The sequence below is a fragment of the Glycine soja genome, chromosome 15 (assembly GCF_004193775.1).
Source record: "Glycine soja cultivar W05 chromosome 15, ASM419377v2, whole genome shotgun sequence".
In the NCBI taxonomy this organism is placed as follows: Eukaryota; Viridiplantae; Streptophyta; class Magnoliopsida; order Fabales; family Fabaceae; genus Glycine; species Glycine soja.
In genome coordinates, this window is record NC_041016.1 from 15,486,449 (window position 1) to 15,501,689 (window position 15,241).

General features: G+C 39.6%; 1 protein-coding gene across 1 annotated transcript; it reads left to right on the plus strand.

Moving 5' to 3' along the window:
- The first annotated feature begins 14,252 nt into the window (after window positions 1-14,252).
- Window positions 14,253-14,780, plus strand: LOC114385876. Its single transcript, XM_028345923.1, has one exon. It carries the CDS (start codon window positions 14,253-14,255, stop codon window positions 14,778-14,780), a length of 528 nt encoding a protein of 175 aa, XP_028201724.1.
- The last annotated feature ends 461 nt before the right edge of the window (window positions 14,781-15,241 follow it).

Genomic DNA, 15,241 nt, shown 5'->3' on the forward strand with positions numbered 1-15,241 from the left:
CGAACAAGATGCACTTCATATGAAATGATTAGCAAGAATAACAGATCACAAGGAATAATCACCAAACTTCGATCCTCACAAGGCTAGTGTTTCTCTCAATCCCACAAGTGTCTCGGTTAAAAGTGTTTCAATTATAACAACTGAATAGTAAAATTCCCAACTTTTCACATTATCTTAGTCAATGCAATCACACATGCACAATACAGATCACTAAGGACTTTATTAGGCTTGTAATGTGGCTGAGCTAACAAAGAAATCATGGTTTTTCTTGGATTCAAAGTTTAAGATCTAGGAGAGCATTCATTCCCCCAAATTATTGACAAACCATAACTTGGAATTTTTCACAACACCAACCTTATTGCTTTGCTACTCTTTTCAGCATAGCCATTTTCTTTGATGATGGTTTACCCTAGCTTTTATTCTTTAAAATAACAATTTTTTTAATGCAAAAGTAATAGACATTCATACTGGGCTACCATATATTGTGACTCAATTTGACTTATGTTATTTATTCATTTTCCTGCAATAGAAATTCACCCAAAAACATTCCCCCAAATTTGGGACAAATTTTTCTGGATTCATGAGTACTCTCCTACAACCTAAGAAAGGGTAGTTAGTCAATATCAACTTTGTAGGCTTGGGTTCTAATGATAAATAATTTACATTAGGCTCAAAAAGGGTGCAAGGGATACATTCATTCACATGATGGCTTTTTGGCTAAGTAGTTGTAATAAACTTAAAACAATCCAAGAATCATGCAAAATCAGGAAATTAAAACCAGTCGTTCTCTTACAATTTCAAGTTCACACAACTTACCGGTTTTCATTGAAGTATTCAGATTCTCATTCCATGTTTTTCTGTCAGAAATACTAACATTTTCACTCTTATATTGTTAGTTCACACTCCATCACTTACATTGACGCATGTTTGCACGAGAATCAGTAATTCACAAAAAGTATCCATTAATACGCAGTTAGTTTCACTCCTGCAATCGATTCACTCAATATGTGTTGCAACCAACAATAATTGTCTACTTCATTATCACAATTAAATTTAAATTAATGAATTTTAAATTACCAAAATTTAAATTAACATAGTTCCAAAAAAATAAAATAACAATAAAATAAAGAAAAAATACAAATAAGGCTAAAATGAAAATAAAGAAAAATAAAGAAAGGGAAAATAAATAAAAGAAAGAAAAATCATGCTCAGCATCAGTCCTATGTGGGCCTGAAACTTAAGATCCTTGTGCAGCAATGATGTCCGTGACATAATCGTTGTCAGCTCTGGTCTCTATGGCATCATCATTACCCGCGCCAGAGGTGTCAACCCCTCCCTCCCCACCCCCAATAGATAAGAGGTTGGACTCTTGGCCAGGCAACCTACTGGAGGAAGTCCTCTAGTGTCATCAGGGGAGGCTCCATAGAGAGATGAATGGAGAGTTGGTGCAGGTTCTGGATGACGAGACGTTGGTCGTGGTGGAGGCTCTGCATCATTTGAAAAATCTAGTCTTGCTGATAGGAGGAGGAAGATGGGCCGATAGAAGAGGAGGCGATTGGAGGAGGGATGACTGGTGGTGGTGTGTCTTGAGTGGCTCTGGCTCGGACCCGCCTTGGCCCTGGAAATGTGATAGAAGAATATGCTAGATTCCAACAGTTCTTCTTTATATAAGTCAGGTTAATCATCGAGCTGAGGGGCTCGTAGGTCAGTGTGTCTGAATCGGCTCCCTGAGCGTCGCATAATGTAGTGATCAAAGCAGGGAAGTTGAGTCTGGATGTACTGGACTGGGAAATCTGCATATAAATCATGCTGCCTACGTCCATTTCCATCTTCATGGCGAGTCCATAAATTAGGCGGGCGCCATCCATGTTGAGGTCGGAGGTGTGGAAGGTAGGAGCAAGGTTGAAGCATGAAAGCACACTTCGTAGAATCTTCCATGGAGCCCCATCGGCATTTGGCATGAACTTCCCGCCCAGGGTGCACAATTTGGCTACGATGGCCTCATGGTCTGGGTAGGTGTGGAGGTATTGGGAGTAGATTGTTAGTTGCTCTCCCTCTGGGATGATGACAGGAGTCCCCAAAAAATCATTCAACGTCTGAGCATTGAATCTAATGGTCTTCCCCCATACCATGCATTGCTTCGGATAGCCATCCTGCGGGTCGTACACATTGGAGTAGAACTCCTTCACTAAGGCAACATCTATTTGATTTTCTGGCAACCTGGTGAGTCTTCTATGCCATTGATGTCTCTAGAGCTCGCCATAAATTCATCGTACATGTCTGGCGTGAGCTCCACATTTTTCTCCAGAAGAATGTTCTGGAGGTGCACATCATCTTGGTATCAGACCCATGCAATCTCTGAAGCGAACCGAGAGGAATCCCAAGTGGAATCCCCCTTGTGGCTGATTGGGTCATGTGTGGCGTTTCCTCGAGGCCATATGCAAAAGAAACAAGAAAACAACAAAGAAACATGTTAGAAACAAAATTAGAAAACAAAGAAACAAAAATTCAAACTCTGAGTGTGGTGCTAAGCCGCCATAGGGTGCTTAGCGCCAATGCAAACCAGCTGGGCATTAGCATGAGACTATGTGCTAAGCCCATGAATGAAAATAGGTAGACCTTGGGCTTAGCGCGAGACTGCGTGCTAAGCCCTATGGGAACATCTAGACACTGGGCTTAGCACGAGACTACGCGCTAATCCCATGCATGGAAACAAGAAGACTCAAATAAGCCAATGCATGAACATTCAACGAAAAACCTAGAAAATGAAAAACATATGCATGCGACTCAAGAACACGCTTAGCGGGCAGTGGCGGCTTAGCGCGTTCATCCTTAAAAACCCAGAAACGCAAGAATGCGCTAAGCCGCCATGGGGCACTTAGCACGTTCATCAAAACCCAGAAAAATTCATGTTTTGCCCAGATGGTCTCGTTAAGCCATGGATGTGGGATTAGCAAGCTTACATAGTAATGCAAATAATGAAATACACTGAGCATTTTGAATAGAGTGTAACTTCAACAGTGCATCAATTAACAACATGGAACCAAATAAATAATAAAAAGTGCAAATTCATACCTAAATCAATAACAAAAAAATATGTTAAATGAAAAAGGAAATGTGAGAATGAGAATAGTGAAAATGCACGAATGAATATTTGAACTAAAACTTTTGCACAGATGAGAGTGAGAAGAGAATAAAGGAAGAGGGAAGGGTTTATAGTTTGAGAAGTTACGATTTGCACGCTTAGTGCAAGCTCAGCGCTTAGCACACAGCCTAACAATTACAGTTGCATTAACGGTGTATGCGTTTAGCGACCCTGTGCGCTAAGCGCATGAAGAACAAAGTCCTTTGGTCTTCCCTCTCAGAAAATGCACTTAGTGCATCCTCAAGATGGTCGCGCTTAGCACGGGATGGCGCACTTAGTGCCTGAATCTTCTTCTTGAAAGTTTTCAAAGTTTCATGAATCATCACCCTACAACCTGCAAAATCACAGAGAGCAATATTTTTGGATTTTTGCTAGTAAAAAAAAATTAACAAAAACAAATAATTAAAGAAAAGCAAGATGAAGATAGAAGAAATCTTGAGTTGTCTCCTAGTAAGCGTCTCTTTAACGTTACTAGCTTGACGTGGGACCCCTTCGTGAGTCCTGGAGGTGGGTTTTCAGTCGCTGACCAATAACAATCCAACTTCTCTCAGGGTTACTTGAGGCAGGACCCACCAGCTCCACTGCTCGATAAGGCTTCACTTCTTTGATTATGAAGGGCCTAAACCATTTAGACTTAAGTTTACCTGGAAAAGCCTTAGCCTTGAATAGAATAACAAAACTTGTTGTCCTGGCTGAAAGTGTTTCTTTATCAACTTCTTATCATGTTACACCTTCATCTTCTACTTATAAATTTTATAAGACTCATAGGCATTGAGTCTCATCTCCTCTAGCTCTAGCAGTTGTAGCTTCTGCTTCTCACCGGACAAGGATTCATCAAAATTAAGGAATTTGAGAGCCCAGTAGGCCCTGTGCTCCAGCTCCACTGGCAAGTGACATGTCTTCCCATAGACCATCTGAAAGGGAGACAGTCCAATGGAAGTCTTGAAAGCAGTCTTGTAGGCCTATAATGCATCATTCAACTTTGAGTCCTAATCTTTTCTTGAGGAAGCAACAATCTTCTCTAGAATCCTCTTCAGTTCTCTATTAGAAACCTCTGCCTGGCCATTTGTCTGAGGATGATAAGGTGAAGCCACCTTATGTCTAACATGATAATGCCCCAGAACCTTCTGTAACTGTGCATTGCAGAAATGTGAACCCCCGTCACTGATAAGTACTCTGGGAACCCCAAAATGGGAGAATATTTTCTTCTTGAGAAATTTAATGATAGTCTTGGCATCATTTTTTGGAGCAGCCACAGCTTCTACCCACTTAGACACATAATCAACAGCAACCAAGATGTACTGATTCCCATAAGAGGATGGTAGAGGGCCCACAAAATCAATGCCTCGACAGTCAAAGACTTCACAATGAAGCACATGGTCATGGGCATCCTTGAAGATAGAAGGCCAAAAAAATCCAGCTTGTGGTACCTTAGTAGTTGTCCTATCTCCACTATAATGTCCGCCACAAGAAGAATTGTGACATTGCCATAATATGCTTCTAGATTCTTCCATGGTGACACATCTTCTCAATAAATTATCTACTCCAATCTTGAATAAATGGGGATCATCCCAGACATAGAAACGAGCGTCATGGAGGAACTTCTTCCACTGATTCCAATTGAAGTCACTTGGAATGATTCCTGCATCTTTGTAGTTGGCCATATCTACGAACCACGACCTCTCTCACTCACATGTAGAAAGGATTCATCCCGGATTTCCTACTCCTATTGAGTTACTTCTTCATTTATCAACCTGGAGAGGTGGTCAGCCACTACATTCTCTGAGCCCTTCTTGCCTTTAATCACTATATCAAACTCTTGAATCAGAAGGACCCATCTGATCAACCTTGGCATTGAATTTACCTGAGTGAGAAAATGCTTTATTGCTGCATGATCAGTATAGATAATGACTCTAGAACCCACCAAATAGGATTTGAACTTCTCTAAGGCATAGACAATGGCCAACATCTCTTTCTCAATAGTTGCATAATTCAGTTGTGCATCATTCAAGACCTTGTTGGCATAATAAATAGCATGGAATACCTTCTCTCTCCATTGTCCAAGAACTGCCCATACTGCATAGTCACCGGCGTCGCACAGGAGCTCAAAATCTTACTCTAGTCGGGTGCCACTATTATGGGAGTAGACACTAGACTGGTCTTCAAGGTCTGAAATGCTGTCAAGCATTCTTCATCAAGCTTAAACACAACATCTTTATTTAGCCAATTGATCAAGGGCCTGGCAATCTTGGAGAAGTCCTTTATGAATCGTTGATAAAATCCTGCATGTCCAAGGAAACTCTGGATGCCTTTCACATTCACTAGTGGAGATAGCTTTTCAATGACATCGATCTTTGCTTTGTCCACCTCTATTCCTCGAGCTGAGATCTTATGGCCCAACACAATTCTTTCTTGGACCATGAAGTGACACTTCATCCAATTCAGCACTAGATTAGCTTCAACACAGCGTCTTAGCATGAGCTCTAGATTGGTCAGGCAACAGTCAAATGAAGGACCAAAAATGGAGAAATCATCCATAGAAACCTCAATGCACTTCTCCACCATGTTAGAAAATATAGCTAGCATGCACGTCTGAAAAGTGGCTGGTGCATTACATAAACCGAACAACATTCTTCTATAAGCAAAGATTCCAAAAGGGGATGTAAAAGTAATCTTTTCTTGGTCTTTGGGGTCTACTGCAATCTGATTGTACCCTGAATAGTTGTCCAAGAAGCAATAGAAGGCTTGACCTGCTAACCACTCCAGCATCTAATCCATGAATGGCAAAGGAAAGTGATTATTTCTTGTGGCATCATTGAGCTTGCGGTACTCTATGCACATCCTTCATCCGGTGACCGTACTAGTTGGAATAAGATCATTCTTTTCATTGTGAACTATAGTCATTCCTCCTTTCTTGGGCACCACTTGGACTAGACTCACCCAAGCACTGTCAGAAATAGGGTAGATAAGTCCATCCTTAAGTAACTTGAGAAGTTTTTGCACCTTTTCTTTCATGGATGAATTGAGCCTCATCTGCAGTTGTCTCATTAGTTTGTACTCTTCTTGCATCATAATCTTATGCATGCAGTAGGAAGGAATAATTCCCTTGAGGTCAGAGATAAGCCACCTAATAGCTTCCTTGTGCTTTTTGAGAACCTCTATCAATCATGTTTCTTTATCTGATGATAAGTCATTGCTGATCATGGCTGGCTTGGCTTCATTTTCTTCCAAAAACCCATACTTTAGATGAGTGGGTAGAACTTTCAAATCCACCTTAAGCTTCTCTGTTAGGTTGTGTTTCTTTAATTCTTCAAGGGTCTACTCCCTTGAGGGAACCTCCTTCAACCAGTCTAAGTCCGCCACACGGTCTCTAAGATCCTTTTCTTCCTCATTTGTCAAGCAATCAACAGCATTTATAAGGGCCTTCTCCAATGGGGAGTGAAAGGTCAAGTGCTGCACAGTGAGATTGGCTTCTTTCTCTATTGCCTCCACCTTGAAGCAAGCTTTATTGTCACTGGGGTGCTTTATTGCTTCGAACAGGTTGAAGATGACTTTTTGATCTTCCACGCTCATCTCCAAGTTGCCATTCCCCATGTCCTCGACACATTTTGCAGTAAGCGTGAGTGGTTTGGCAGTTATCAGAGGAATATCAAAGTCCTTTTCTATATCCATGATCTCAAAGTCCATCGGAAAAGTGAATTGGCGAACCTTAACAAAGACGTCTTCAACTACACCATATGATCTTGTGATGGAGCAGTCTGCTAGTTGAAGTGTCATCCTGGTGGAAGCAATTCTTAGATTCCCAATCCTCTGACACATAGATAGGGGCATTAGATTGATGTTTTCCCCTATATCAGTGAGAGCTTTACCCACTGACACGTCCCCAATAAAGCATGGGATGGTTACACTTCCTGGGTTGTTGAACTTCTGTGGTAGAATCCTCTAGATAACAGAACTACAGTTACCTTCCACCACGATGCTCTCATTGTTGATGTATTTGCCTTTCTTCATGAGCAGGTCCTTTAGAAACTTTGTATATAGAGGCATTTGCTATAAGGCCTCTCCAAATGGAATGGTGATCTCCATCTTCTTAAATATGTCAAAGAAATGAGAAAAGTAGCACTCCCTCTCTTTCTTTGACAGCATTAAGGGATATGGGATGTCCTTCACTAGGGTTGTGGGTATATCCTTTCTAGCCTCCCCAGCTAACTGACTCTTCGTCTTAGTGGGTAAGACCTCATCACCACTCTCCTTGCTCCCATGTTTTTCTTTTCCACTCTCTTCTCTCTTTTTATTCTCTCCTTCCTCATTGCTTACATCCTCCAATACTCCTTCATCTTTTTTTTCTCTCTCAACATTCTCTCTCCTCTAGCCTCTAGTGAGAACCACCTTGCATTCTTCATTAGGATTCTTCTCAGTGTTGGCTACAAAACTCCTCGTGGACATTTCAGTCAGTTGCTTAGCTAGTTTGCCCACTTGCACCTCCAAATTCTTGATAGCTGACTCCGTGCTTTTGTGATTAGACAAGGAAACTTGCATAAAATGAGTCAGTGTGTCTTCTAGCTTAGTGGTCATCCCATAAAGATTAGTCCATTGGTTGGAAGGTCGAATGGATGGGCCACCTTGATCTTTGTTGAAATTATTCCCAGGATGGGATCTCCAGCCTTGGCCTTGAGAGAAATTTCCCCCCTAATTGTATCCAGGAGGTCTTCCTTGATGGAACCCTTGATGGTTGGGATTGACCATGTAGTTGACTTATTTGGATGTATCGTCTTGGGCCATGCACATGTCTGATTCATAGGCCCTTCCACAAATGTTTCATCCCCCAATTTGCATGATTGAAGGATAGGCAGGTTACACTGCATGCAACTGTTGAGGAACCTTCTTCAACGTCTCTGTGAGGGTCTTTTTTTTCCTTGGCTAGGAGCTTGTTGTAAGCTAGTAATGCATCTTGTGATGTGAGCTTAAGAAGAATTTTCTTTGTAGGTGTGTAAGCTCGATCACGAAGGATGCCATGGTCACTGGTTGAAATATTTTCAATCAACGCCATAGCTTCATCAGGTGTCTTCAGTTTGATCTTCCCACCAGTAGAGGCATCAAGTAGCTGCTTTGAGTAGGGTCGCTGATAATTGATGTGCATAAGCATATTCCGTAATTAAGACATATAGGAATTATCAATTTTTTCCTCTGTTATTGCTTCTTTTATGTGAATCATTGGAATTTTGGCATCCTTTGAGTTTTTGTGTAGTATATGCTTAAATTGTTAGATTTATACTATTTTGATGGTTTTTGTTTTGTAGAAATATAGATGAAGGATTGGAAGAGAAGTTGAGGCCTGATGATTTTCGCTTAGCGCATCAGGCTCGCTCAGCGCTCTGAAACCGCTTAGCGGGAAGATTCCACTTAGCGTGAGGAAGCTGCTTGGAGAACTTGAAGTCACGTGAAGATGCACTTAGCGCGTGTTGTGCGCTTAGCACCCAGTCACTTACTTGCGTTTCGCGTACAACCACGCTTAGCACAAAATCACACAAACTCATACCACAGTGGCTTTAAGTGAGAAATAAAAGGGAAAATAGGCACTTCAGAATTCTTTTTATAAAAAAACAAAACCTAGAGCTCGAGGAAGAAAAAAGAAACACCTACTGGGAGACATTGCCTACCTCCATCCCCATCTTCCTTTAATTCCTCCATACACTTTTATCTTTTTTTGTATATTTAAGCCTCTCATTACAATGAAAGGCTAAACCACTCATTGTTGGGAGCTTTCCACCAAACTTTCTTGATATAATGACTCTAACTATATATTTAATGTTATTTCCAGTTTCATTGTATCTTTCTATGCTTATTTCATGTATTTGGTTTGATCACCCATATATATGCCATGTTTAGTGTTTAGCCATTGGAAAATGTTTGTAGTCCTTAGAACCGGAAAGAACATCTAAATGCTTCATTGCTAGGGATAGTATGAGGTTGTTTATCCTGTGTATGCATCTCCATTAGTCATGTGATTCAACTAATTTAGTTCTTGAGGGATTAAGAAGGAAATTAGGGGAATTAGGATCTCTCATGTGAGGAATCACGGTTGGACTAAATTAATAGATGCAGGTGATAACTAGAGTAATATTGAACAGAGAAAATTAATTATACCACATCAAGAGTAGTTTCGGGAGGAAAGCCCCAACATATTTGAATCCTACGTTCACAATCTTTCGCCACTCCAAGTGTTTATTTTTCTTAATTGATCATAGTTTAGAATAGTATAGTTTGTTTAATTTACCAAATGACTCAAATTGCACTTATTAAATCTATTCATTAATTGTACAAAAAGTGGATATACATTGTCTTGAGTACAAACAAAATCCCTATGGAATCGGTACTCGGTCTTACAGTTTTAAAATACTACTTGGACAAATTTGTGCACTTGCCAATGAGTTAACAAGTTTTTAGCGCCATTGCTGGGGATTTTGCTCTTTGTACTTGGTTGTTGCATATTTCAATTTTGAAGCAATTATTCTTTATTCTTTGATTCTTTATTTTAATTCATTTTGTTAATTTAATCCTTTGTCCCGGTTAATCTGCTCTGTAGTTTCTTTCTTCTTGTATGTGAGGTAAAACTCCAGCACAAGACTTAGTTCCATTGAATTTAGAGATTGAAGCAGCTTGTAGAAAGAACAACGCAGCCAAGAAAAGAAATGAGCTAAAGGAAGGGCCAATTGACCAAAGTGATAGAGGAATCCCATCCTCTGAATCATCTTCTTCATTTCCAGTGATTTTGAAGAAGCCTACGGTGTCCAACCAATAGCCTATTCTCGAGGAAACCGATATGGCAGAAGATAGACCACTGAGGGTAACTCTTGATGACTATTCTAGTTCCTTCACCCCTCAGTTCTTTACTAGCATTGCACGACCAGATGTTCAAGCGGCCAATATCTCATATCCACACTCTCTGATCCAGTTGATTCAGGGCAACCTCTTCCATGGCTTACCAAGTGAAGACCCTATGCTCACCTAGCCAATTATATAGAAATCTATAATATGGTGAAAATAGTGGGAGTCCCAAAAGATGCTATCCGACTCAACCTATTCTCCTTCTCTTTAGCCGGTGAAGCCAAGAGATGGCTACATTCATTCAAGGGGATTAATTTGTGGACTTGGGAAGAGGTAGTTGAAAAGTTTTTGAAGAAGTATTTTCCAGACTCTAAAACAGCTAAAGGGAAGGCGGAGATTTCATCATTCCACCAGTTCCCTGATGAATCTCTGAGTGAAGCCCTTGATCGTTTCTATGGGCTACTTCAGAAGACTTCCTTAGTAATCCCATCCAGCTCAACATTTTAATTGATGCTTTCGCTGGTGGAAAAATTAAGTTAAAAACCCTTGATTATATCCTAGAGGTCCTCCTTGATGAAATTATTGACGGTTTAGAATGGCCATGTAGTTGACCTCTTTGGATGCTTCATCCTGAGCCATGCACAAGCTTGACTCATAAGCACCACCACAGATGTTGCATCCCCCAATATGTATGACTGGAGATGGAGAAGGATGCATTGCATCCAGCTGTTGAGGGAGCTTACTTAGAGTTTCTATGAAGGTCTCTAATTGCTTGGCCAGGAGCTTGTTTTGAGCTAACATAGCATCTTGAGAAGTGAGCTCAAGAAGACTCTTCTTTATGGGTGCATAGGCTCGATCACAGAGGATGGCGTGATCACTGGCTGTCATATTCTCAATCAGCTCCATGGCTTCTTCTAGAGTCTTCAATTTAATCTTCCCACCAGCGAAGGCATTGAGGAGCTGCTTGGGATGGGGTCGCAAGCCGTCAATGAATATGTTGAATTGGACTGGCTCAATGAACCCATGTGTAGGAGTCTTCCAGAGCAACTCATAGAAGTGATCTAGTGCTTCATTCAGCGGTTCATCAGGGAATTGGTGGAAGGATGAGATTTCCACCTTTCCCTTTACGGTCTTGGACTCTGGAAAGTACTTATTCAGGAACTTCTCCACCACCTCTTCCCATGTCCGCAAACTATTCCCCCTGAACGAGTGAAGCCATCTCTTTGCTTTACCGGCCAAGGAGAAAGAGAATAGGTTGAGGTGGATGGTGTCTTATGGAACTCCTGCGATCTTCACCGTGTTGCAGATCTCAATGTATCTGGCCACGTGCGTGTACGGATCTTCATTCGGTAGGCCATGGAATAGATTCCCTTGGATCAGCTGGATGAGGAAATATGGGTATGTAATGTTGGCCGCATGAACTTTCGACCTGGCTATATTGGTGAAATATTGAGGGGTAGCAAAACTAAAGTAATCCTCTAGTGTTACCCTCTGTGGACAGCCTTTTGCCATGATGTGTTCTTGAAGGATGGAACATGGGCTGATCATAGGGAAGGAAGAGGATGAAGGTCCTCTCTCTCCTTGATTAGTCTGCACCTCTTGTTGTTCTCTCCTTCTTCTTGCAACATTGTTCCTTCTGCAGGTTGCTTCAATTTCTAGATCCAAAGGAACAAGATTGTTTCCTTGCATACACAAAAGAAACAATTACTATGCAGGTTTTCACAGAATAAAAATTAAAAACTAATTTTTTTTGAAAAACTAAATCAAAATTAAAAATTAAAAATAAAAAGTTAAAAGATAAAAAAAATTAAATCAAGAATAAAGAATGCTTGCTTTCAAATTGGGATATGTAAACAACCAAGTACGAAGGACAAAGTCCTCAGCAATGACGCCAAAAAATTGTTAACTCGTTGGCAAGTATACCAATTTGTCATAATTAGTAAAGTAAAATGGAAGTCCGAGTGTCAAGTCCACAAGGACTTTGCTTGTACTTAGATTGATGCAAACCCAATTTTTAAGCAAATAGAATGAGTATAAGAGATAAGGAATTGTAAGTGGAAAATTAGCGGGCAAAAGTAAAAGATAAGAAAACAAGAAAAATAAACAATAATTTGAATGCAAAATATGAATTCATAATGCAAATGTGTTAAGGCCTAGTATGCCGAAACTACTTGTGATGTTAATAATTTTTCTGTATCTAATGTTATCCCAGTTTCCATCTGCATCTACTATGTTCTCTATCTTTGGTTCCCCGCATGAAGAGTCTAATTTATCTATTTTCTCTCCCAAACTCCTTTACAGAGATAAAATAGTAAATTTCATTAAGATTAAATATCCATAAAATAGGCTAAATAAACATCACTTTATTCCTAGCAATGATTTCATTTAGATATCTTTTCCCAATTCTTAGAAAATAACCATTTTCCAATGCATTACCTCTTAAACAATACATAAGCATGGTTGATCAGACCATAATTAATAACAATAAAGTACAGAAAAAAAAAACAATAAAAACTGGAATTACATTAAATGAGTGAATAGGCATTTTGGTCCCTGTCTTTGTAGCCATTTTGTAAATTAGTCTCTATCTTTACATCTGTTATGCAAATAAGTCTTTACCATTAAAATCCAATTTTCACTGTTAGTCATATGTCTATGTGGCAAGTCTTTGACCCCTTTAATTAGCTTCGGAGAAAGCAAGTCTCCTTCTCACATGAAAAAAATTAAAAAGATCTGAACAAATGTAATTGGACAACTGGTTGCTTTTAGAGTTGATCTTCAAATAGAGCATATAATCAGTGAGCAAATAAACTTAAACCCAACCCAAGACATTATAGTTTCTTTACGTGAATTATAAATTCTCTTGTCTTTCTGTCTTTCTCCATATCGTAATTTAGACTGCTTACTTATTTTTATATTTCACTTTGGATTCATATATTTGGTTAAAATTCATACAAAATAAATATTATGCATATCTTTTTTATACTCAATATTGGCTTTCTGCGATTAATAAATGAAATCATTTTTATACGTATTTCGAGTTGTGTGGATCAGTGGATGGTTTAATCGTGTGATTAATTAGTTATTGTAACACTAAGGCGGTTCAATCTTATGTCATTTGGATGTGCCCGTATAAGTGGATGTCCATTGAGGTGGTTTTTCCATAAACACCTCTTATTCACCTTATGGAACATGACTAGAGGGTGAGAAAGACAGAGAACAATCAAATACGGAAAGTGGTGTGGGTGGCAGAGAAGGCAATCCTAACTTTTAGAAGATTATAGATGACATAAAGTTGAAATCATGGTCCTGCTTAAGGGCCAAAACAATTATATTCAAATCATCTTTCTATGAGTGGACGTCAAACCCAGAATTATGTGTTGCAGCTGCAATTTAGCTACATATTATTAGTTTGATTGCATTGTGTTTTCTTGTGTGGTACTGTGCGCGTAAGGAAATGAAGAGGATAAGGTTCATAATTCTCTGGGATACAGGACATTTGCTCATGGTTCGTAATCGCAGCCATTTGGGTTCTGTTTTTGTTAGAAACCCTAATTTGAGGAAGAAGAAGCAAGTTAAAATTTCCAACAATGCACCTCATTAACGGCGTTACTTTAAAATTTAACAGCAAGGACTATTTAGTAACACTTATGCAAACATAGGGACTATTTTTTACATTTCAAAAGGATAGGGACTAATTTGCAAAATGGCTACAAAGATAGGGACCAAAATGCCTATTCACTCTACATTAAATAGATAAAAGGGAAGAATTACATTACAAGAGTTTGGTCTGCCAGGCTCCCAAAAATGGAGATTTAGCCTCTTATAGTCATGAGAGGCTTTACACTTTAAGCAAGGTGACGCATTGGACTTGTCTTGTGTGCTAAGTAAGTTGTCCCAATCTTCAACTTTTTCTTCAATTATTTTCATCAATTTTCCTCCAAAGCACTTGTAATTTCCCTTCTTTTGAAATCCTCATTATTCCATTAAAAAATAGTAAAGTATAGAAATTCTAATCATTCTTAGTCAAATTTGACTATCAATTAAACCCAAATTTCACCGTTATCAATCATCAACCATGTCGGTGAAGGAAGCCCCTTATCCTCTTGTGCCTTCAAAGAAGGAAAAAGAGTGATACTTTGCTCGATCCTAGACATTTTCAAAAAGTTAGAAATCATAATTCCCTTCATGGAGGCCTTGCAACAGATGCCCCTTGTACTCAAAATTCTTGAAGGATCTCCTCACAAAGAAGGGAAAATATATTAATAATAAGAGCATAATGGTAGAAGGGAACTGTAGTGTTGTTATTCAGAGAATCCTACCACAAAAATTCAAAGACCCTAAAAGTGTGACCATCCCTTGTTCTATAGGGGTTGTATCTGTGGGTAAGGCTCTCATTGATTTGGGGGCAAGCATTAATTTGAGGTCTCTTTCCATGTGCCGGCGGATAGGAAACCTGAGGATTACTCCCCCTAGGATGACACTTCAACTAGTAAACCACTCCATCACGAGGCCTTATGGTGTAGTTGAAGACGTTCTAGTCAAAGTTCGCCAATTCACATTCTTGGTTGATTTTGTAATTATGGATATAGAGGAGGACTTTGAGATCCCCTTGATTTTGGGTCGTCCATTCATGCTTAAGACTAAGTGTATAGTTGATATAGGAAATGGCAACCTAGAGATGAGTGTGGAGGACCAAAAGGTGATCTTCAACTTGTTTGAAGCAATCAAGCATCTAGTGGCAATAAAACCTGCTTCAAAGTGGAAGCAGTTGAGCAAGAGGCTAACCTTGTTGTGCAAAGCCTAACTTTCCACTCCCCATTGGAAAGAGCATTCATGAATGTCATTGATTGTCTGACCAAGGAGAAGGAGAAGGATCTCAAGGCTTGTCTGGAGGACTTGGATAGATTGAAGGAGATTCCCTTTAGGGAATATGCTTTTGAAGAGCTGAAAAAGGATAACACAACAGAGAAGCCTAAAGTAGACTTGAAGATCCTGCCAGCTCACTTGAAGTACGTGATTTTGGAAGAGAACGACGTCAAGCCTATGGTGATTAGTAATGATTTATCTTTTGATGAAGAGTCTAGGTTGGTGGAAGTGCTCAAAAAGCACAAGGCAGCCATTGGGTGGCATATTTCTGACATTAAGGGAATTAGCCCTTCTTATTGCATGCATAAAATCATAATGTTAAATGACAATTATTTGCACAAGAAAAGGGAGAAATGACAATTATTTGCACAAAAAAGGAAGAAATAGGAGAGAAAAATT